This window comes from Lygodium microphyllum, chromosome 11, assembly GCF_053477565.2.
Source record: "Lygodium microphyllum isolate KBCC chromosome 11, Lygodium_microphyllum_v1.1.10, whole genome shotgun sequence".
NCBI classification, from domain to species: domain Eukaryota; kingdom Viridiplantae; phylum Streptophyta; class Polypodiopsida; order Schizaeales; family Lygodiaceae; genus Lygodium; species Lygodium microphyllum.
Window position 1 is genome coordinate 101,500,973 of NC_141145.1, and position 22,435 is coordinate 101,523,407.

General features: G+C 41.8%; 1 protein-coding gene across 4 annotated transcripts in view; it reads right to left on the bottom strand.

Moving 5' to 3' along the window:
* Positions 1–1,005: 1,005 nt before the first annotated feature.
* The window catches only part of LOC148029163 (putative phosphopantothenoylcysteine decarboxylase), a 54,788-nt gene continuing 33,358 nt past the window's right edge, over positions 1,006–22,435 (bottom strand). Inside the window, exons 2-4 of one of the 4 annotated variants that reach the window (XM_087688668.1) lie at positions 2,586–2,703; positions 2,332–2,462; positions 1,006–1,537 (exon numbers count right to left, since the gene is read on the bottom strand). In XM_087688668.1, the coding sequence (XP_087544794.1) occupies positions 1,235–1,537; positions 2,332–2,462; positions 2,586–2,703 (552 nt within the window). In that variant the 3' untranslated portion in view covers positions 1,006–1,234. Of the gene's footprint in view, positions 1,538–2,331; positions 2,704–22,435 lie in introns of all 4 variants that reach the window. The other 3 variants (XM_087688669.1, XM_087688667.1, XM_087688666.1) reach the window with 3 other exon arrangements.

Genomic DNA, 22,435 nt, shown 5'->3' on the forward strand with positions numbered 1-22,435 from the left:
CTCTCCTAACTTTGATATCTTATGATATGATTGATGATTTTTTTGAATGCTTTTCTATCAATTCAAATGCTTGAAGTAGGTCTATAACTTTGAGTACTATTTCCTAGCATTAGCAACAATCATGCATGATCAGTTCAAGGTCTAATTAACTATTTGCTAACAATTATTAGTTACTAATATTTAAATAACTATTTATAACCTAATTTAATTACTAATTATTGTTTACTAAATAATAATAATTAACCAATTCGCTACTAATAGCGAATTACTAATTAATCAATCTTAACAAATAATTGATTAACTAATTAGTATTTGACTAATTGGTTCTAATTACTAATTAACTAATTCAAGTACATTTAAGTACCTATAAAATAATTAACAATAACCGATTAGCCCACCCAAACCCTTGCCAACCCTTGCTAGTACATCGCTTGGCCTCCCAAGCCCGCTGCCAACGCACTACTTGGCAACCAAAAACCCCGCTCGTATGCTGCTTAGCACCCCCAACCCCCTGCCAATGCCCCCAACTCAACCTCCCTAACCCCCCATTGCCCAAACCACGCCCATCACGCGCATTTCTCAAACATGGCAATGGCTTATTTAGATGTAGCCGAACTCTCACTACTGCTCACGATCATGACGATCACTTATAAATCTAATTTCGAAATGGCACGCTACGATATCATGGAAGAGGATATCCAAGTTGCAAAAGACTTGTAGAGATCTCATTTATTTATTTATTCATTCAGTCATTCATTCATTCATTCATAATGCACAAGAGTAGGCGCTTGAGCATTGCCCTTTCGTCTCCAAAAAAGAGCTCCTAGCAAGAGTTTAATTCCAAAAAGTGAGGGTTCTCTCAAGATTTTGCTTCAAAAAGAAAGAAAATTTATGCAAAAAAAAGCACACTTGAGCTAATTTAAATGAGCTCTTAACAAGCCTAGAAGTGGGTCATTGCACTCTATTTAACTAGGGGTAAGTTTTCACAGAAGAATCAATGGTAAGAAATCAGCTTATTGATGTGAGACTTAAAGAATGCATTTAAAAAACTACTTTAAGATCTCAAGCAAGAATCCAGATCAGCAATGGCTATAAAATGCTAGAGCTTCCCCTACGCTTGCAGTCGGGTCGTCTCAACATCGAGGTGATATAGAGTTCAAAGCTTCCAGTGTTTCTATAAAGCACAAACATTCACCCCAGAAGGACCAATACAATGGGAGGCAGAGCCCTTAATCTAAATGCTGTCCAAAGCCATAGGCTTCACTTGAGAATCTCGATTATACATTGTAAGCCTTAGAGTAGAATCTATAACAGATGGTTCTGCCATTGCACCATTGCCATAATCTCCACAAGCCAGTTGTTTGGGTATGGGTGGAATTATAATCAACCCCATATCTTTGACTGCAGAAAGATGTTTTTGTGTAAAAGGATTGTCCCACATGAAGGTGTTCATTGCTGGAGCCACAAATACAGGCTTTGAAAAATCCCACGCACGAATAATGCATGTCAGAAGGTTATCACACAGGCCACCTGCTATCTGCAACCAGAAATGAATAATCACTGCCTCAGGTTAATAGCAGTGGATGCCTTTCCAAAGTTACTGAATCAAGACTGGTTCAAGAAAACCTCAGATGAATAAATTACTGCTCAAGCCATCTTGCACATTTCATAAAAATTCTGACATCATAAGAGCAATTCATACAAGCTCTTCAATGTGTGCACAGCTACAATAGAGACAAGCATCTCTTTGATGTTTTGAGACACCCACCAAACTTTCCACCATACATTCTGTATCTCACAATCACTCCATATGTGAGAGAGATTCTAGTGAATGATAACCAGCACAAAAGGCTCAGGGACTGAGTACAAAATATGCTACATGCATTGAATCTCTCTTGCAATGATAATGAGCACAAAAAGCTCCATGCGTTCAGAACTAGAAAGGTGTTACATGCATTGTGATTTTAGAGACCATAATGAATCGACCACTGAACATAAGTACACATCTAAACAAGGAAATCAAAACTGATGGTTAGTTCTACACCCCTTTCACAGCTTAAAAGAACACTTACAACTAGTCGCTACATCAAATCTCTAGTGAGGCAAACAAGTGGCAATAAAATGCACACCCATGTTTCAAACATAACTCAGGCCAGCATGTGAACTACTCTAGAACATAGCCCTTAGGCCTGTCAATGCAAAGCGCTTACATGCTTTATGAAAAAAATTTGTAGTATATATTAAAAATTAGAACTGTCATCCATCACCCAATTCACATAACATATGCGTCGACGTACACACTCATAAGGAGTAGCCTTGGAGATAATGTACCTTTGCAAGAGTATTTGCAGACAGAGGAGCAATCACCATTGCATCAGCCCATTTCCGCAGCTCAATGTGAAGCACCTCATCTCCAATCTTGTTCCAGCTGGTCCACTCATCTTCATCTGTGTACAGCTTTACTGTTGTAGGCAAAGAAACTTTGTCAATGAAATGAAGAGATGACTTGGAGGCCACAGCTTTCACATCTGCCCAATCAGAGAGACTATCCGCGAGAATTCCAAACTTAATGGCTGCCACACTACCACTTGCTGCCAACAGAAGTCGAGGCCTTTGAACTGATTGATAGCCTGTAGACTGTGTGCCTGCACCTGATGATTCTTTTGTAACCATCTCCACATGTGCTACAATCTCATTTATATCCTGTAATGGCAAATGGTGTGCTTGAAAGACATTAACAAACACGTACCTCTGAGAGCCTAACAGATCTACAGATTAGCAAACATGAACACATAAAACCATCTGTCCTCCCTCTCCCCCAAAGCATATATGAGGCTCCTCGCTCCACCCACCTTCCTCCCTCCTTCCCCTGCCCCGGACCCCCAAACCAGAAAAAAAACTAATAAGTGATCCCTGCTCCATGCTTAGGGCTGATCCAATTTCAAGCTGTGAGCCGCAGTGTGTACATCCCTCCCTCCCTCCAATAATGTGTGTAAGCAAAGAAACTAGAGTCTGTGAAATCGAAGAGGCTAGCCAGTCCACTCCCCGAGATCCCAGTCCAGACTCACCCAATGATTGGTTCTTCTACATGCAAAGCTGCCACTCATGCATGTGGGGTTCTAGCTTCCTTAACTATCCCTGCAGCCTAATGGCACAGATCCTCCTCCAAGCGGGTCAAGGAAAGTGAGACCCTGCTGCCCTCTATCCAAGGCTTGGTAAAGGGGCCAATAAAGTGACACCTCACTAACCAAAAAAAACCCACTCCAATTCAGTGAAAATCTTGCACAGAGATGTATCAGTTTTAGCCATTTGAAGCTATGACACAAATACTTACATATTTAATATAGGTTAAGCATAAGTCAAATAATCGAAGTTATGTAAACCTCAAAACAATGCAGCCTTGAGTCACTCTACTGGTCCCTCATTCTCTCTCTTTTGTGAGCCCTTCATTTATAACTAGATCCACTTGATGCCCCAAACTTTTCTATCAGTGTAAGATGATTACAGTTTCCATTTCTAAAAAATAATATAGCTCGTTCAGATAAAGAAGATCCAAGGGGGACTAACTAGGTATTGTAGCCCACAAACAGGTGTCCTATGGCATTCAGTTCCATTTTCTCTCACTCCTTCGAAATGCAGGCATAAGGATCACACCCAAAGATCCTGAAATAAGAGACACCAGGTTCAATGCCAAAATATGCCTCAAAAGGCATCATGCTTGGAATTGCCTACTTCGGGGATCTATTAGTGATATGTACGACCATCGCTACAGCCTCTGTCCAAAGAGTGTAGGGCACCTTTCAATGCTCCAGCATAGTCCTCACATCACCATGGTCTTGTTCTTTCGCTCCAAGATGGCATTTTTCAATGGAGTACTGATCTTGGCTTGGTGTAGCCCCTGAACTATGTTGAATCCAGCCATTTCATTCAAGGTGAACTCACCGCCTTTGACACATCTGACAGCCTATAGCTTTCGCCCAAATTGCATTTCTTCATAGATCAGCATATCTAAAGACCGAATATCTGTAACTTAGGCTACAAAAAGAAAGCCCATGTCATGCTACTAAAACCATCAACAAATGACCATCAAATACTCCTCTCGAAGGATGCTTGTCTCATTGTATGAAGGCCGACTCCAAGGGGGTTGCCCATCGAGACACCTTGTCAAGGACTGAATCTCATTATTGCTTTCCTTTGCAAGGTGCACATGGGGTTTGGCTCACCACAACCTCTAGTAAGCTACAAACCATACATTCACAAGTCACCCCCTCTCTATAGGTGCTCATGGTTGAGATGACCAAAGCGAGCATGCCAAAGCCCAGTCTTGGGCCGAGAAAAATGAAGATAGGAGGAGAAAGCAACTATGTCTTTCAACTTTCTAGACAATATGCCACTTCTGTCTATGGTAGACCACCTTTCTCCTCTTGCCACTGTGAATCCGAAAAGACACAGCATCCAACTCAATTAATCCAACCACAAATATTGTTCACCGATAAGAGATGGAAGCCAAGATCGGGCACATAAGGACCTTCAATATAAAGGCACCACCATGCCCATGGAGCATGATTTGAATCTCACCAACACCACGAACTAGGACGGAAGAACTATCACCACTATAAACATTGTGTTGCAATGTACACAAGTGATCAATGCCTTCTTTGATGGAGCCATATGCGGAAAGGGACATTGTCCATGATCCATTCGCAAGCCATCAATAACATCAATGTTGCACCTTGTGGATGAAGATGTCTCAAACAACTTCAAGTGAAGAAACACTAATGACGTTGAAGCACCAACTACTTCGGGAAGGCTCAGTTGGAATTCTCCTTGTCCTTCTTGGCAATTCTAGTTCCAATGGCTTCGCTTGCCACACTTCTAACAAGTGGAGCCCTTCCTCTTCTTGAATTTATTATCCTGCTCCTCCTTACCCTTCTTTATGTTTGCACCTTGAGTCATCGAAGCCTCTAAATTCCTCTTTTGTGGAGAATGTAGCTAGCTTAAAATGATCTTTTGTTCCAATACCTTGAGCACCGACTCCTCCCATGTCACAATATCAACCTATGTGGAAGTCATAAAAGAATTTAAAAAGCCACTATAGCAGGCAAGTATCTTTGGCAATAAGGTAACAACCCTGTCTTTGAAGGAGATCCCTTCCCCACCTCTAGTTGTTGCTATTGTGATCTTTCAAGGATGTAGACTTCTTGAGATGCATGGCCCACATTTATACCTTCAAAGACACCCTCTTCATGAGTGTTATCCTATTGTAGAGCAACTCCAAGTACAGCCACATCCCTAATGCACTTGCCATATCCTTTACAAACATAATGACCACTAATGTCCAAGAGAGAAATATGAATGAACGGATGCGAGCATTCAACTTGTCCCACTACACTTATGCCTTCTCTAAATCAGCTTTCTTGGACATAGAAAAAGCTTCGAGGCCTTTGACCGTTGAATGGTTAATCTGTTCAACCGTTAACTCTGCAAGATCATAGGACTCCAAGATAGCCTCCATCATCACCTTTCAAATGCTGAAGTTGTCTCCATCAAGCTTTTGATCATGTGGAACTGCATGGATATAGAAAAATCTTCGAGGCCATTGACCGTTGAATGGTCAATCCGTTCAACTATTGACTCCGCAAGATCATAGGACTCCAAGATAGCCTCCATCATCACCTTCCAAATGTCGAGGCCTCCATTAAGCTTTTGATCATGGGGAATTGCAAGTAAGACACGGACCTTGCAGTCCATAATGGCCTGGAAATTCATGTCTGAGACACTAGACATCCTTCTCCTGCCTTGAACTTCTTACTCCTCTCCAATAGTTCCCTTTGAGTCCAAAAACACAGCCAGCTAGGCCTTCCGCCACCTAATCTTTGGGGTTACCTTACTGCCAAAAATGCAAAATCCCCTCCAAAGGCTGAAAAAGCAACCTTTTCAGCACTTCTCCCATTGACACCTTCCAAGGAAATCAGGTCTCTTGATGACACACAAATCCAAGCATCCTTCTTGATCAGCAAACACAACAAATCTTCCTCTATTTCATGTACTCCTCTACTTACCCCAACCATAAGTTAATGCATAGTGTCACAAGGACCTATAATTTTAAGCCTTAGCTTTCACATTATTAAGTTGTGCACATGTGAGATGCACATGTTGAATACAAGTCGCTTAATTAGTAGTGAGACCTTAGTAACCCTCGTGATCAATAGGTGACATCGGAAAATGTTACACAAAGATATGTCGAACATGCACATGTGGAGTACAAGCCTTTAAATGTCCAATGATGATGTTAGAGGGATTAGGCATTAAATGTCCAATGGGGGTTAGCATATTAAATGTGGATGGATGCTCACCAATTCTTGGGCAAGGCCAAAAGAATAATTAATTAATTTTCAAAATTTCACTTCTGAAAATTAATTAATTAAAGCTGAAATTTATTTCTAGAAAGCTGCCAATTGTCAAAAACTTTCCATGCAAACTAGAGAAGGGCTGTTCAAGGGCTGACTAAGGGTCATTCAGCACTCAAAGGCTTAGCAAGGAAAGAGGAGCCATTTGATAAGCTCTAAGAGAGGCAATAGAAGAGGAAAGATCACCTCAATGAAAGGTTTTCTTCTCCCCCTCAGTGAGAGGTGGCAATAGAAGAGGAAAGCTCACTAGCTCCACCAAGGTTTTACCCCCCTTTTGAAGCTGTTGGCACCATCAAAATTGCCATCATTGGCTAGCAATCATAAGATACTCCTTTCAGCTGATTCTCTCTCTATACCTTCCTCTCTCATCCTCTATCCCACAAACAATTCTCAACAATTTTCAATTTGGGTGAATGCTACTGAAACCCCAATTTATTAAATTAGGGCTTCCACAACCACCTCAAGATCCATGTCCAATTACCAAAGATTGAGCACTTGTGTTGCAACTCAAGGCAAAGAGATTTGCGGCTAAACCAAGAGGCAGCCCATTCGGCAATAATTGTAGCCCACATGCAAGATATTGAAGACCCAATCTAAACCCAAATTGTTACACAATCAAGGGGCAAATTGTGCCCAAGCAATACTGGTCTTTTAATGACAACCAATGTATTGAAGATTCAAGATCACTTTATATCTCATTGTATTTCAACCTTGGAGCAGTACAAAATAAAGAAATATTGCAAGAGGTGCCAATTTTTTGGGCCAATTGGGTGTTGACTATCCAACATTAATGGTAAAGTGGGTATTTTCAAATTTTTGTATTTAATGCTTGTTGTGACTTGAGTTAAATCCAGTTATCACCACCCTTGCCAAGCAAGAAGATCGGTTTCATAGTTCCATTGATGCGATACATCAACTCCCTTGTGTGCATGGGCCCAAGGCACTTGTGTGCAAGTCAATGAAGTTGGATGTTGCTGAAATTGTGATCAACTAAGTGCATTTACAGCAAGCAAGCATGTCCCCATACAGTGATTTGGGTTCAAGCTATGATGATGTTTCACTATTTGAAGGTACACAAAACACTAGAGAAAATGCAATGCGCAATGGGAACAAGCACGCAGCATGGGCATCAAGCTGAAAATGTTAGTGTAGATCAAAATGCAAGGCCTTCAATGCAAAATGATGCTAATGACCAGCAAAAGGGTGAAGAATTTGACAGCCAATTCAAAGTTTGATTGAAGGCAGCAACTGATATGTTTGCACAATTGGCAAAGGAACCTAAATTTACTCAATTTTTAATTCTTCCAAGAAGAACAAGGGCAAAAAGAGGAAGTCATCCTCTATAGCTTTGGGACAACAAGATGTTTTGGACAAAAAGGCATGCATGCAAGTATGGGGCAGCCAGGATACTTTGGTGGTGGCACTATATTTCATGCTATCATGTGTCAAGGGCAACATATCCAACACCCAAATGTATGGCACAACTCTTGATGGTATCATCAACCAGTGCATGGAATGCAAAATCCATTGTATCCGAGTATGGCTGGTATGCATAACCCCATGTATGGTAGCATTGGCATGAAGCATGGGGCACAAAGTGGTACATATGGTAATGCATATGCACCCCCCGGTGTTTATAGGACTCAAGAAATGAATGTCGGTCGTGCAAATGATTCTTATGGTGCTAGTGTTGTACCCTTTTTACAGCAACCAATTTATGATGACTTGACTCCAAGGGGCCAACAAAGAACAATGATGAGGGTGGAAAAAAGATAAAGTTTGAGGCCTTCAATGGTGCACAACATAGGCTAAAAGCTTTGACTTGCATTGAACAATTTAATACAGCCTATTCAAGAGGCAATTTCACTCACACCTCTAAGATTTGAAAGGCAGCTACTATTTTGAGGGAAAATTCATTTCAATGATGATCTACACTTCTAATGCAAGGTAGTGTACCCTCAACATGGGTACACTTTAAGCAAATGTTTGCTTCTAATCAGGTGACCAGCATCTTTGAAGTGGATATTATAACTACTTGGAATAAGTTAGAGGCATCACAATGCAAAAACTTGGAGCAATATAATAAAAAGTTTTGGAATGCGTTGTTGCTTATTACTCCTTACCTAGTCATCCCCCTTCTTGAGTAAGTGGGGAAGAATTGTTGTGGGCTACCTAAAGGAATCAAGGATTTTTACATAAAGACCGCTATGACCAACATGTCATAACACATAGAGACAGCAAGCACAATTTATGTTTTGGTACATGGTAAGGATTCAAGCTTCCAAAATAATGATAGGAAGTTGCCTTAAAAGTCTTCGAAGGCTAAAAACAAGGGCTGATCTGAAAATAGAGCTGAGGAGAGACAAAAATAGCAAGGAAACACTTGGAAATCACTTAAACAATGCCAAGAGTTAATGCCTGCAAATAAATGCTTTGTTCTTTGTATGTGAACAAGAAGGATACATGGGCAAGGGACTATCGCAATACATAGCAAGTTGAAGACAAGGCAAATTATAGATAAAGTTTCCAAGAGGTACTTGGTAGAGTTTCCAAGAGGTTCTTGCTTTGTATGTGAAAAGGAGGGATACATGGCAAGAGACTATCCCAATAGGCAACAAGTTGAAGATAAGGAAGATTATAGAGTGAAGTTTCCAAGAGGTACTTGGTGAAATTTCATAATTATTAACCAATGGATACCAACAACCAAATGGATGAAGAAAGTGACTTGGCAAACACTCTTTGCCTGATACTCAAGGGGAAGATAGCACTTCCACTCCTCTAGCCATGGACAACTCTAGTATATAGTGCATCTCGGTTGTATCTAGCATGCACTAAGGTGTTTGTTGCTAATAGTATGTTTGCCAAAAGGTCGCTATTTAGTGTACTAGTCATTGTGGTTGGTATGCAAATGGGTATGGTTATCAGTAAAGCTCTGAAAACTATTGTGCATTTGCGTCAATCTATTAATAAAGTATAATAAATTATGCATCATTGATACGCTCATACTTTAATTTGTGATCATCAAAGACTGATTATCAATTCTTGATTTTCAATCTATGGTTATTAGTCTTCAAGTGGTATTTAACTGGTTTACTAGACAGTAACATGTGAGGCAATGCCACTGATAGTACAACCATGGTTTAAGCTTTACTATGGTTACTTGGTTAGAACAGACAATGGCATAGTAAAACAATAGCAATCAATATTCTTTGACTATGATGCCACAAGGACATTGTCTCGTAAGACTACATGTTTAGTGAAGGAAAAGCAAGGAAAAGACATCCATACAAGTATTTTGAATATATGTTTCTGGTGTACTTGAACAGAAGTTTTAGATAGCAAAACTTGTCCGTCAAAATAGTCCAAAATTTCCAATATTAAGTTCTAATGACTTATTGAGAACTTTGGATGGATCCAAATACATACAAGGACCTATTTTAAATAGTACAAGTCATCCAAGACCAATCTATCAAAAAGCGATGTGTTTTACGACGAGAACCACTATTTTTGGATATTTTGAGAAGATTTTTGTAATTTTGCCCATGTTGACCAATAGAGTAAAGTTCTTCCGATCGTTTTTAGTACTAGATAACCATATTAGAAGTTCATATGACAAAATTATGACCAAAATAGGGTCACAGCCAAACTCAAGGCTTGCACAAAACCAAAAACCAGGGAAGCAAAAAGCAAAGGCAAAGAAGGAAAAAGCAAGCTTTTGTGTATAAAAAGCAAACAAGGGATAGAGTTGTAAGAATAGAAGGATGGATGAACAAGGTCTAGCTAAATCAAATCAAAGCTTGAGTCTAAGAAACTGATTGTGTGAAGGGTCTTAACCAGGATTGAGTTGCCTCTTGTCTAAAGAGGCCACTCATTGAAAGACGCATTGCAAGGTATCTTGAATTCCTTCATTGTATATTCTATCCTCATAATACAAAGAGTTTCTTAGAATCTTTTTATTTTAAGTTTTGCTTCTTGTCTCGTATCCTACATGTCTTGTTGAAGTTGATCCCCAACGGCGGATCGTGGCTAAATACGCTACCTCTCAACAATGTGTATTTTCTAATGCTTAGATTTGGCATTATTAGTTTGTATACATGTGAGATACATGTGAAATGCAAGTCAATTAAGTGACAATGAGACCTTAGTAACACTAATTTATTAATGAGTGACATTGGCAAAAGTTGTACAAATGTATGTTGAACAAGTACTTGTGGGTGCTTGATGTCAGTTTGGGCCTAGGCCATTAATTGAGCATTAAATGTCTGATGGTCACATTAGACGAACTAGGTATTAATTAATATATTAATGCTAAGTCCAAGGCCAATTGATATTGGGACGTCAAATGTCTCATGGGGATTAGCACATTAATATGGATGGGCACCAGCCAAAATTCTTGGGCAGGATCAAAAGAACAATCAAATAACTGTCGAAAATTAAATTCCAAAACTTAATTAACTAAGGCTGAAAATCACTTTTGGAAAACTGCCAAGTGGCAAAACAAGCTATCACATGTCAAAACTTCCCATGCAAATTGGAGAAGAGCTAGGGAGGTTGGCTAACGGTCATTCCAACATTCAAAGGCTTGGGAAGGAAGAGCATCAATTGAGCTCTCAAAGAGGAGACAGCTGATCGTGCCATGCAATAGGGCAAGGGTAGTAGGCTTCCTTAACTACCTTAGTGAGAGGTGACGATAGAAGAGGAGGCCTCACTGGTCGCACTAGGGTTTTACCACCCTTTTGATTCTTTGAAGTTAATGGCGCCATCAAATTTTCCATCAAGGCTACTAATCAAAAGACACTCCTTTCAATTGATTCTCTCTCTACATATGACAACCCTACAACCATTCTCAACAAATTCCAATTTGGGTGAAGGGCAATCACAAAAATTGCTGCTGAAACCCTAATTGACAGCAAAAATTAGAGTTTCCACAACCACCTCAAGATCCGTGTCCAATCACTAAAGAGCAAGCACTTGTGTTGCAATTCAAGAAAATGAGATTTGCAACTAAACCAAGGGGTAGCCCATTCACCAATTATTGTAGCCCACATGCAAGAGACTAAGACCAATCTGAGCCCGCATTGTTATGCATCAAGGGGCAAATTGTGCCCAAGCAATGCTGGTCATTTTCTAATAGCCAATGTATTAAAGATTGAAGGAAACCGGCTCATATCTCGTTGTACTTCAACCTTAGAGCAATACAAGATTAAAAAATACCACAAAAGGCGCCAATTGTTAGAGCCAATCGAGTATTGGCTGTCCAAGATTAAGTGGTAAAGTGTGTATTTCCATATTTGTGTTTTTAATGCTTATTGTAATTTATCTAAATGAGATTATCACCACCTTTTCCCTGAAGAAAGGACACTTTCACACAACCCTCCCCCATGCACTTCTACACTAAAATTGTAGCTCTATTGATGCAATGAAATCTCCTTTTCAGATCTGTCCACCTCCATTCTTCACTATTCTAACACCATGTCAAAGTGTAGTATTGCAGATGTGAACACAGGGGCTGAGTGAAAGAGATGGACACGCGCGCGCAGCCCTCTACTCATAGTTTCCATGAACGGGGAACGAGACCCCCCAGAACGAGGGGAATGCCCAAAGTTAGGGAACGGGAATGGAGGAAACAGCATATATATATAAACGGGAATGGAGGGAACAGCATGTGTGTGTGTGTGTGTGTGTGTGTGTGATATCAACCATAATTCGTGAAATTAGAGACATAATAATCAAGTTTTAACAATAATAAAGATTCAAAACATTGTAATCAGCAATGGATTGTCGCATTCATGATTCAACATTGTAATCAACAATGTTGCATAAGTCCGACAAGTGTGCATTGCAAAGACACAAAATATGCACTAAACTTTAAAGTCAAGATCCAAGTTACAAGAGTCCCAATTTCCAAGTCAATACTCTAAAGTTCCAAAAGCCTAGCCGCTAAGTGCTCTGATTCATGGAAGATGGCTCCACTGTATGCTCATCCTACTGAACAACATCCTCACCATCACCATCACCATCATCATCATCATCCTCATCTTTTTCCCAACGTATAAAAGAATCAACGTTTGCAACTGATGAATGAGCTAGCAAGTGAAGATTGGAGCTCACATAAACTAGGTCATTTGTCTTCATTGTACTAAGACGGTTTCTCTTTTTTGAGTGAATGTGATTGAATGAGCTCCATAGTTGCTCTAAACAAGAAGTGCTAATTGTTTGGCTAAGAATACGAATAGCCAAACTCTGCACCTCTGGAGCTTCTGCCCCGTAGTCCTCCCACCATAAAGCAACCCCAATATTTGTCTTGTCCTCTAGTGCATTCTTTGTACCAAACACCCCTAGTGTTCGCGGATACACATAGAGCTGATTTTTAATTTTGCGTTGCATTCCACGGCTAGGATAAAGCCTTTGTGGGAGCTCTTCAAGCTCTACCCCGAGACCTACGGACCACTTATTGTTCAAGTGTTTCGAACCGAGCAGCCATGGCTACCTCTCACATAGTCGTCGCGCAATGCCTACCTTACGAGTGTAGTGAGCTTACCTTGATGCTCGATCGAGTACCTTCCTCTCTCTTGCACCCCTGCAGCTCCACGATCCTTGAGGCAAGCTCAAGCAACCTCAATCCCTCTCCCATGAGCTTCATCCTCCATAACCACGCACGAGACAAGAGAAGAGAAGGGAGGAGGAAAAGATGAAGAGAGAAGATGGAGAGCTTCTTCTCCAAGATCCCTCACCCTCACTCCCTCACACTCTCTCAATCCCTCTCTCAAGCACAAGCAAGAAGACAAGAAGGTAAGAAGCAAGAGGAGAAGAAGAAGACGTTGTCTGCCACACACGAGAATGAGCTTCTCATTGACTTTTTAACTTTATATACATACCCTAATTTCCATGGGCGGTCATCCCCCTTTTTTACATGGCCGGCCATTAGCCTAGGCCCCTTTTCTCATTGTCCGTCTCTCCTCCTAGCTTCCTTTCCACCACTTGTCTACATTTACAAATTGCACGGGTGAGAGCCCGGCACTCTTTTACAAGATTTCAGGGTGCGCCTTTTCCATTTTAAAATGCGCATTTCCCCTTCGACATTTGCCTTGGACTTTTAAAGTTGCCCTAGCGCATTTGGTCTTTTTTCCTCTTCTTTCTTCAGTCGGGCTACCTTTTTTCCGCCTTTGCCCTGCGTCTTTTCCGCTTTCTTTTGCTTTCTTCGTGTTGGGGTTAACATTACCCCCCTCCAAGACGAGTGCCAGTCCCATGGCACTGTGGTGGGAAAAAGTGGGATAGATGATGCTATTGCTAGGTGTAACCAGTGGATAGAGGACACTGAGGCTTGTGAATGAGAGGTGATGGGGTTCGATGACGATGACCAGGAGAGATTCCAGCGTGCTTTAGTCTTCCGGACAATTCTCAGCATCTTTCTCACTGTTCTGGCGCCCTTATGGAGCCGGTCGTCGTTTGAGTATCCGAAACGCTTGAAATAAGAAGCAGTCCCTTAGGAGGATGGTATTGGAGGGATTTATTCTGGAGAAACCCCCCGAACGCTGTTTGCCTTGAAAAGCCGTGGCCCAAGCTGAAAACCCTTGTCTGGGAGTAGAGGACCTTCAGTTTTGAGTTGAAAGTCTTCAGGCTTGTGGTGCTAATAAGCGATCCGTAGATCTTAAAGCAGTGGACATGGATCATCGGACGGTGAGGTTCCAAGATCTATGCCAATGGCAGCCCATCAGTAGGCTGACGGTTGTCAACATGAATTCTGCTGAGCCATTGAAACCTTCACAGCGAAGCTCCTGAAGTTGCAGTAATGGGGTCATGTCCGACTTTTGGAGAAATTCCTTGTCATTGGAGGATGTAGTAGATGATCGCCTTCAGTCAAGTAGCCCGTTCTTGACATATGAACATAACCTGCAAGAAAAGTGGTGCACTTCTTAGGGGGTGTGTCTGTCTCACTATGTAGTGCACGGTGCATGTGCCAATGAAACTGAGAGATGGATCTAACCTTGGGCAAGCCCTTGGTAATGTCCCACACTTGAGGACCTAGTTCGTGCGGCTTCTGAGGTGCGGTGCGAAACTCAGGGTGACAATTCCGAAAGTCCTGCCCTTGATGTGCCCTAAGTGTGAAGTGGGAGAGGGGCTAGAGAGGACTCTAGATGCAGTGAGTATGGTGCACCATAATAGTAATTGAAGACAGCAAGCACTTTCTTTCTTCTTTTTCTTTTTTTTTCCTTTTTTTCTTTTTTAGGTGAATGAGAGAAAGTACATTGGGCAAGGTATGGGACACCTCTTTAGTCACGGGATGGTCGCAGGCCTCGTGATAAAAATACGCCACTTTGTAGGTATTCCTCAATACCGGCCCTAGCTCTTGGAGTGGTGGACAAAAAGGGGTGATTACACCTTGCAAAACGGGTGTCACTCATATTTTCTAATAGCTCTAAGCAGAAGGCTGGGAGGAGAGTAGCGCACATCATCAACCTCGTCATGGCTCTACTATCTATTCCTAGGTTAAGATCAAAAAAGAGTGGAGGGAGATGGGCTTCCTCTGCTGCAAGTTTCTGGAGCAGCAAGAATTTGAGAAGTCGGAGGTAATTACAAGTGGTTAAGAATGTTGGATCGGGGCAGAAAGAGAAATCTACAAGAAAATGATTTATGTAGGGAAGCAGATCTTCTACCCTAAATACTAAGCACTCCTCTGGGCTTCTAGCATTTACATTATAGATTCTCGAGAAGTCAAAATCCCCATGCAAATCTCTGTTGTAATCCACTCCATGCCTACGGGGGTAGGGCATGTAGATTGGATCATTGCGCTCTTCGGGGAGGGAGCTACAGAATGCGATCCAGGCATCAAAATTGGTGTCCCAAATCCTCCTCTGCCATTTTGGTTGTGCCTTGTAGCCTTGGACGGATTTGGGAACCAGGCCGACCTTGTCTTCCCAGTATTCTCGTGGCTCTTGTCTCCACCTGGTTATTATCATGCTTCTCTCTTCCATCCATCTGTTTGCGAGTTCGTTAGCCAGATCTTTGATCTTGGCTACGACTCCTAGAGATAGGGCCCGGTCCAAGGAGCATGGGAAAGTGAATGAAAGCTCGAATGGCCTCTTATGTAGCTCTCTCTGGCACCATATGATCAACTCCTGGGGCCAATCTACAGGATGTGTATCATTTCAGTGGCATGGGCTCCTCAGGAAGTTATCGTGGAAGTATGCGCGCTCGGCATTGCTGCAATTATGCGTTCAAGTAGCTCGGCGTCGGCAGGTTCCTCCTGTGGGATCTCTGGTTGAGGCGGACTCGGCATCCTTTGTGGCTCTTCGTCCTTATCTTGCTCGAAGTCCGGGCCCTCTTCGACATTTCGCTCTACCACAGGAGGAACGATTAGTGGTAGTGGCGGTGGCTGCTCCTGCTCCTGAAAACCCAACTCCTTGAGCTCCGCAGTGGAAAGGCCCATACAGCGCAGGTAGTAGAACTGTTGCTCTTTAGTTATTCATGTACTTGTTGGAAGCTCCCGCTCTTGAAGGCTGTATCGTAGCGCCCAGGTGCTTAGCTCCAACTTTCTTTTTACTTGTTCCACTGTATCATCGCCCTCGGCTTGCATCACGTGGAGCACCGTGTTTAGAAAGGCCTGTCGCTGGGTCTTAGTGGTTATCTCTGCAGCCTCAACCCTAGCCTCGGCCAGCATTCTTTCACACTCTGCCACCGCAAGCCGTTCTGTTAAATCCCTCACCCTGTCAAAGTTCTTTCTTTCCCACTCCATGGCTCTCTCCTCCATCTTTTGCCTTTGTTTCTCTAGCTGGCCCGCCAGGGTGGTTACAAACAGAGCTATCGCCGATGAGAAACTGTCCATACCAAGGCTGCAAATGTGCAACAACTGCTGCAAAAGGAGTCATGTGCCAACTAGTACCACTGTCAATAATCCACTCGCGAGGGTGTGTGGCCGTCAATGCAACATCACAAGCCATAGGGATTGATGCCTCAATCACCTCCAAGTGGAGAAAGGCAACTGATGAGAAAGCTTGCTACAACCCATACAGAGCTCTTCACAAGCGAAAAACCATACCTTTCTAGTCAGCAAAAGAAAATCAGAGTGGTTGCTCTACATAGACTTTCTCCTCCAGATAACCATTTAAAAAGACACTTTTAACAACCATTTGATAGATCAACCAACCATAGTGAGTGGCAAGCGCAACCAACAAATGAAATGATGTCAACCACGCAATAGAAGCAAAAGGCCTCTTCATAGTAAATGCCTTGCTTCTATCGAAACCCTTCCACCACAAGGCAAGACTTGTACTTGTCTAAAGTCCCATCAACCTTTAGCTTAGTCCTAAAAATCCACTTTGTGTCATGACTTTCTTGAGGCTTGGACAATTCACCAAGGTCTAAGTCTCATTTCAATCAATACTCTCAAGCTCCTTTTCCATGGCCTCTCACCATTGGGGGTACCGAAGAGCCTCCTGCCAACTATCTAGCACAAAATACGCTATGTGATTAGCTACAAACAACGAAGAAAATGATACCTAAGGTGCAAGCCAAGCAAATCTTCTAGGGTCCTCCAAAGTAAAGTCCGATGAAAGGATCCTTGAACCCCACATGGCTTGCTCATACCAATGAGGTAAAGGGTCTCGCAAAGGAGCGCTTGAGAGTTGAAGAATCTGCAGGTGGGTCAAGGAGAATAGACCTACCTCAAAAGGCACTATCTTGGAGGGAAAAATGTGAGCAAAGGACTTGAAATCCAATGGAGAAAATTGCACAATGTCCCTCTTATCAAATACCACATCTCTCCTATTGATCACCTTGTTTGTCCGAGGATCGAAGAAACAATAGGCTTTTGCTTCAAAAGAGTATCCTACATAGATCAAAATATCAACTCAAGAAGTGAGCTTGTTTATCTTATCATCACGGATGTGCATATAGGCATGACTCCCAAAGACTCGAAAGTGGATAACTATAAGTCAAGAGTCAAGAAATGCCTCATACAAAGCCCTCTGAGGGAGAGCTACAGTTCAAGAATGTACACCCAAGTGTTAACAACCTCGACCCAAAGGCATTCAAGGAGCTCTACTACAAACAGCATAGAGCGTGCCATGTTTAAGAGGGTCCAGTTTCTATACTCTAGAACTCATAAAGAAACTCGAAAAACTTGTGGGAGGTGAACTCACCCCCACTATCACTCTTCATACATCCTACACAACAACCAGTTTTGTTATGCACCAACAGCACCCAAGAAGAGAAATATTCATAGGCATCGAACTTATGCTTTGAGAAAGTACACCCACATATATCTAGAATGATTATCCACGATCAAAAAGAAGTATAGTGCACTTTCAAGGCCGCAACGGATGTCGGCCCACAAAGATCAATATGAATCAATCTAAGAGATGCCACAACTCTATGTGTAGACTACTAAGAGAATGGGATATAATACTCCTTCTCAAGTTGACAAGCTTTACAAATATCCCACAATAGCTTCAAGCGCGAAAGAAAATAAACCATATGTTGATGCAACGACTCATAAAGAGAGTCCTATCTGAGATATCCTAAGCAAAAATGCCAAAGACGCTCAATGCTTGTAGACTTCTGTGCAATGGCTAACACTTGGAAGCGGTGGAACTTAGAGCCTCTGGTTGTCGACTCAAAAAGAAACTGTATTATGTGGTACAGGCCACTAGGTTGTGCCTTACCGCAAGCAATCACTATACCAATCTAAGAGTCAAGGACCTCAAACTGTAATTGTTGTGAAGAAGACTGCTCAACCCAACCAAAAAAGCTATTGAACAGATAACAAGTTCACCCCAAGCTAGGGGACATAGTATACATCATCCAACATGGCACGATCCAAGCTTGGTCAATAGCAAATCTAATGCAACTGTGAACCTAAATCTTAACTGAGGAGTTGTGCTTAAGTCGAGCTCTCTCGACTACAAGGGCTCGAAAGAAAATGTCCTCGATGGAGTCCATATGATACGGAGCTCCATTGTCCACAATCCAAGGAGTCACTAGAGTACTCGACTATGATGAGTGGGCCTCTCTAATCACCTAACAAGAGGTAACTCGTAGATGTGGATAAAACTCGTATCCTCAAATGTCTCTATATAGATGATGTGGACTTCTGCAAGCCAATCAGATAGGCTCTCTAATGTCGAGAACGTTGTCGATTGTCATGGCTGATTGGCAACAATGTGAGTTTGACCATGCCACTACCCTGCTGAAGATTGCCACTATCCTACCTCCCTTGCTAAGGATTGCCCAACTGAGGGGAGGAGAGGGTGAGGGTAAAGGGGGAAAGTCTGAGTCTTAGCTTTTAGTGTTGTGCCTCTTGCCTTTGATCGACACTCCTCATCAAAGTGGCCAACTTTTTGAGAACGTTGACAATACCAATTTTTCTTCAGTACATTTTGGCATCTGAGTTTTAGAGATGATTGGGAGTTTCCTTGGGTCTCACTAGCTTGATTTTGGTGTTTTTTTTTTTTTTTTTAACCCTTTCCTTACCGCCCCTTTTAAGAAGGGGAGGCAATGAGAGCCCCCTCAATAGAGATCAAACTATGAAATTGATCAAACAGCCAAGCGTAGCACAATTGCTAACACTCAAATTTATAAGATGTGGACATTGTGGAGTGTTAGATCACTCGTTGCACAAAATGGAAGTATTTTCTCAACTTGTTTAAAAATAATGGAACTTGATTGTCCAAGGACTTACAAACCTCGTGGTAGAGAACTTGGTGAGTAGGCATTGATACTCAGACAACTTAACTTTTGAGTCCTCCTAATAAATGATTTTAAATTTTTAGAGCTCATGATCCAAATTGATGTAACGGGTCTTATCCCAAGCCACATAGCGATCAATCAAGTGTGCCCAACACTCTGATGCTAAGTCAAAATGCTGAAGCTACGAATGAAATTCAAGCAATAAACCCTATACCAACTCGACAATAGCAAAGACATTTCTGGCCTTCCATGAGTGGATAATTTCATATGGAACAAGTGCGAGATCAAAGGTTGGAGTTTCAACCCCTACATGATATCCCTTAGATTCTATGAGTCAAAAACATGTCTCATCAGATTTGACCAAGTAGTGAAGTTTGACCCATTAAAAGGAGTCTTTTCATTAAAGGCATGTTTGGCTGATGAAAAGAAAGAACCATGAGGTTCCAATCCTATTTTCCCTCTATATTATAGTAGCAAAATAGCTTCTTTATGTACCCCCAAAAGCTCCCTAAAGATAGTTCTTTGAATTCTTCAAGCTTTACCAGTTGTAACCAAGCATATGCATCAAGATCTGATCCCTATCTTTTCTCCCTAAAATTCTTGAGTCTCCTTCAAGATAGTTTGTGTTGATTTTTTACCCCTGAGCCAATTGTTCCTTGAGCTATTGAATCTGAGTATTGCTCTGTTCTAGGATAGTATTAGCTAACTTAATCTCTTCTGTTTGGGAAACTATCAAAGCGTTTAGCTCTTGAGACTCCTTCAACAACCTATCCCTCTCCTCAGTCACGATAACAACTTGGGATTTAGTCTCTGCCCAACTAAGTTTGCAAACTAGAAATCTCTGCTTTCTGGACATCGATGACCTTAGTCTCTACGCTGCTCCATTTGTGTATAGAGGCCAGAAACATTTTCTTAAGCAGAGGCTAGCTCATTATTCGCTTTATTCAACTCCTCCTTGGACTGCTAAACCTCTTCATAACAAGAAGAATCACCCTCTCTCACATCATAGGTGATCTAGTACAACACCAAGCTAACATGGTAATGACTCATCATAGTACATACAACAAGGAACATTAGAATAGGACCATGGATATCCAAGCAATTGTCAAGTTATCCCAATGTGGGGTTGATCATGGTGTATACAAAATGATTGACACATAATTATGGTGGATTGTAATAGACAAGAAACTCCATGGCTACAGATAGAAAAATCACACAATATGCACACTCAAATGTTCTCTTCTGTTTCATTGCATAAACCGGTTACATATATAAAGGAGGGGATGCTCCATCAATGAACTCTCACACTTTCCATGTGTGTCTCCATGTGACACTATACAACCCACACTTTACATGTGTGCCCTACGTGGCATACTTTTAGTCCACATCTCTTATCCCTATTCATGCACCATACAATCTTAAGCACATAAGAGTGCTTTCACATATACACACCCACAAACACCAAAGTTTACATTCTCAACACCCCCTCTTAAGCGAGGTGTTTTACTTTACCTTATCACCCATCCAATGTAGCATTACACGACTACAATCGCTATCTTTCAACAACAATGGGTGATCAAGCCACCACCAAGGTGACTCAAAGAGAACCTGATGTCAATGTCGATCATACCAACTCCTGAAAATAGAGAAGAATCATAGCAGCTCTCTATGTCTATCAAACAATATCTCACAATAGCATACATGACCATCCTTGTTAGTAATACCTCTGAGCATACGTGACCATGGATTCCCGGCCTTTGGCTAGATCACCAAAGTGTCCCCTCATGTGACCTCTGACTAGGAGCCAATCCTGCTCTATGTCAAGAAATAGTACACCATGAATTTGGATGTCAATCCCAACTCCAAGATTTCAAAACCCACAAAACTTCAATTGATGTGGAAGGAAAGTCCCTCTCTAGATCCTTTGCACCTATATACTTGTAGGCTCACCTATCCCATCTCACCACCCTCTCACTCCCTGCTCTGCACTAGAGAGTTGTGAGGGATGATTGCATCACAAAGACTAGAACAAAGTAGAGGGAAGGACATTGTCCACCAACAAGCGCCTGCATCCAGCCATCCTATTACTAGTGACTGATGATCTACCTAAATATGCCTACTAGCTCGTTGTGTTTTACTGCTGTCCACCTTCTCCAGCCTGTTCACACTATTCAGCACCCTATGTGGCTGTACTTATTGCTGCAAGAGCTTGATCAGCCTGCATTTGACACTCAAAAGCAGTTGGCTACTACTGGCTTCATCGTTGACTGCTGCATTTGCTGGTCTGCCATAGCATATGGCCTGCCATGTCATCATCTATTGCTATGTTTTGGTGCTTCAACTGTCGCCTCCTCCTTCCCAAACAGAATTCACTGTTTGCTGCCCATCTGTCACCACTGATCGAGCTCCACATTGCTGTGTTTGCTGCTACCAGACGTACTCAAAGGCTGTCCATTGTGTTTCAAGATCTGTTAGTGTACGACACTCTCTAGCTCATACTCTTTGCCCCATTCCTAGAGACATGGGAGTTCAATGGTCAATATTTCATCTTTGCATAGTGTGTTTGCTGCATTGAGTATCATATATATTCGGCATTCATTCATTCATTATATTCTTCAGTGTTCATTGTTTCTAAGTTACCCTAACCCTAACTTAGTTCTTTATCAACCTATGATTTGTCATACCAGTGTTTGTTATATGTAGACAAGTAATTATTTACAAGGTACCAGAGTTAGGTACGCAAAGAAGAAACCTAGGCTTTTGATCAAAGAGCTCCTCATCAAAAACAGGTTCACAGGGGGGAAGATAACTTCGAACACTTTCACACTTCTTCAGTTTCCCGAACCCTCCAAGCAGAGACACGAGCAAGAGTGAGCTTCACAGCTGGCTTTGCAAGGATCAGAGACAAGAGGAGAGACATTGGACTACCATGAAGTCCATTAACCATATGAGATTACACAAGCCTATTACAATCTCATCCTTGTGCATCAAGCTCAACAACAACTAGAAGGTAAACCTTTGTCATCCCCTTCGAATTCAGTGCATAAATCTACTAATTTTGCAAGAATGGCAAACACTTCATGTAGGAGAGACCATTCCATTGGAGAAAGCAACACAAAGTACAATCCTATATTTCTATTCTCTACTCCTCCATTTACTCCTATGTCAAGTATGCCTATTCACACTCCATCTTCTCTAGTCCCACTTCTTTGTAAGATTTTAGTGATACTCAATAGGAAGAAGGTATTGTGCAATTGATTCACAATAGTGCAAGTCTTGAAGCGAGGATCTATGCAAGATTGATACAACCTCAATGCCGTTGTGGTACATGTCTATTA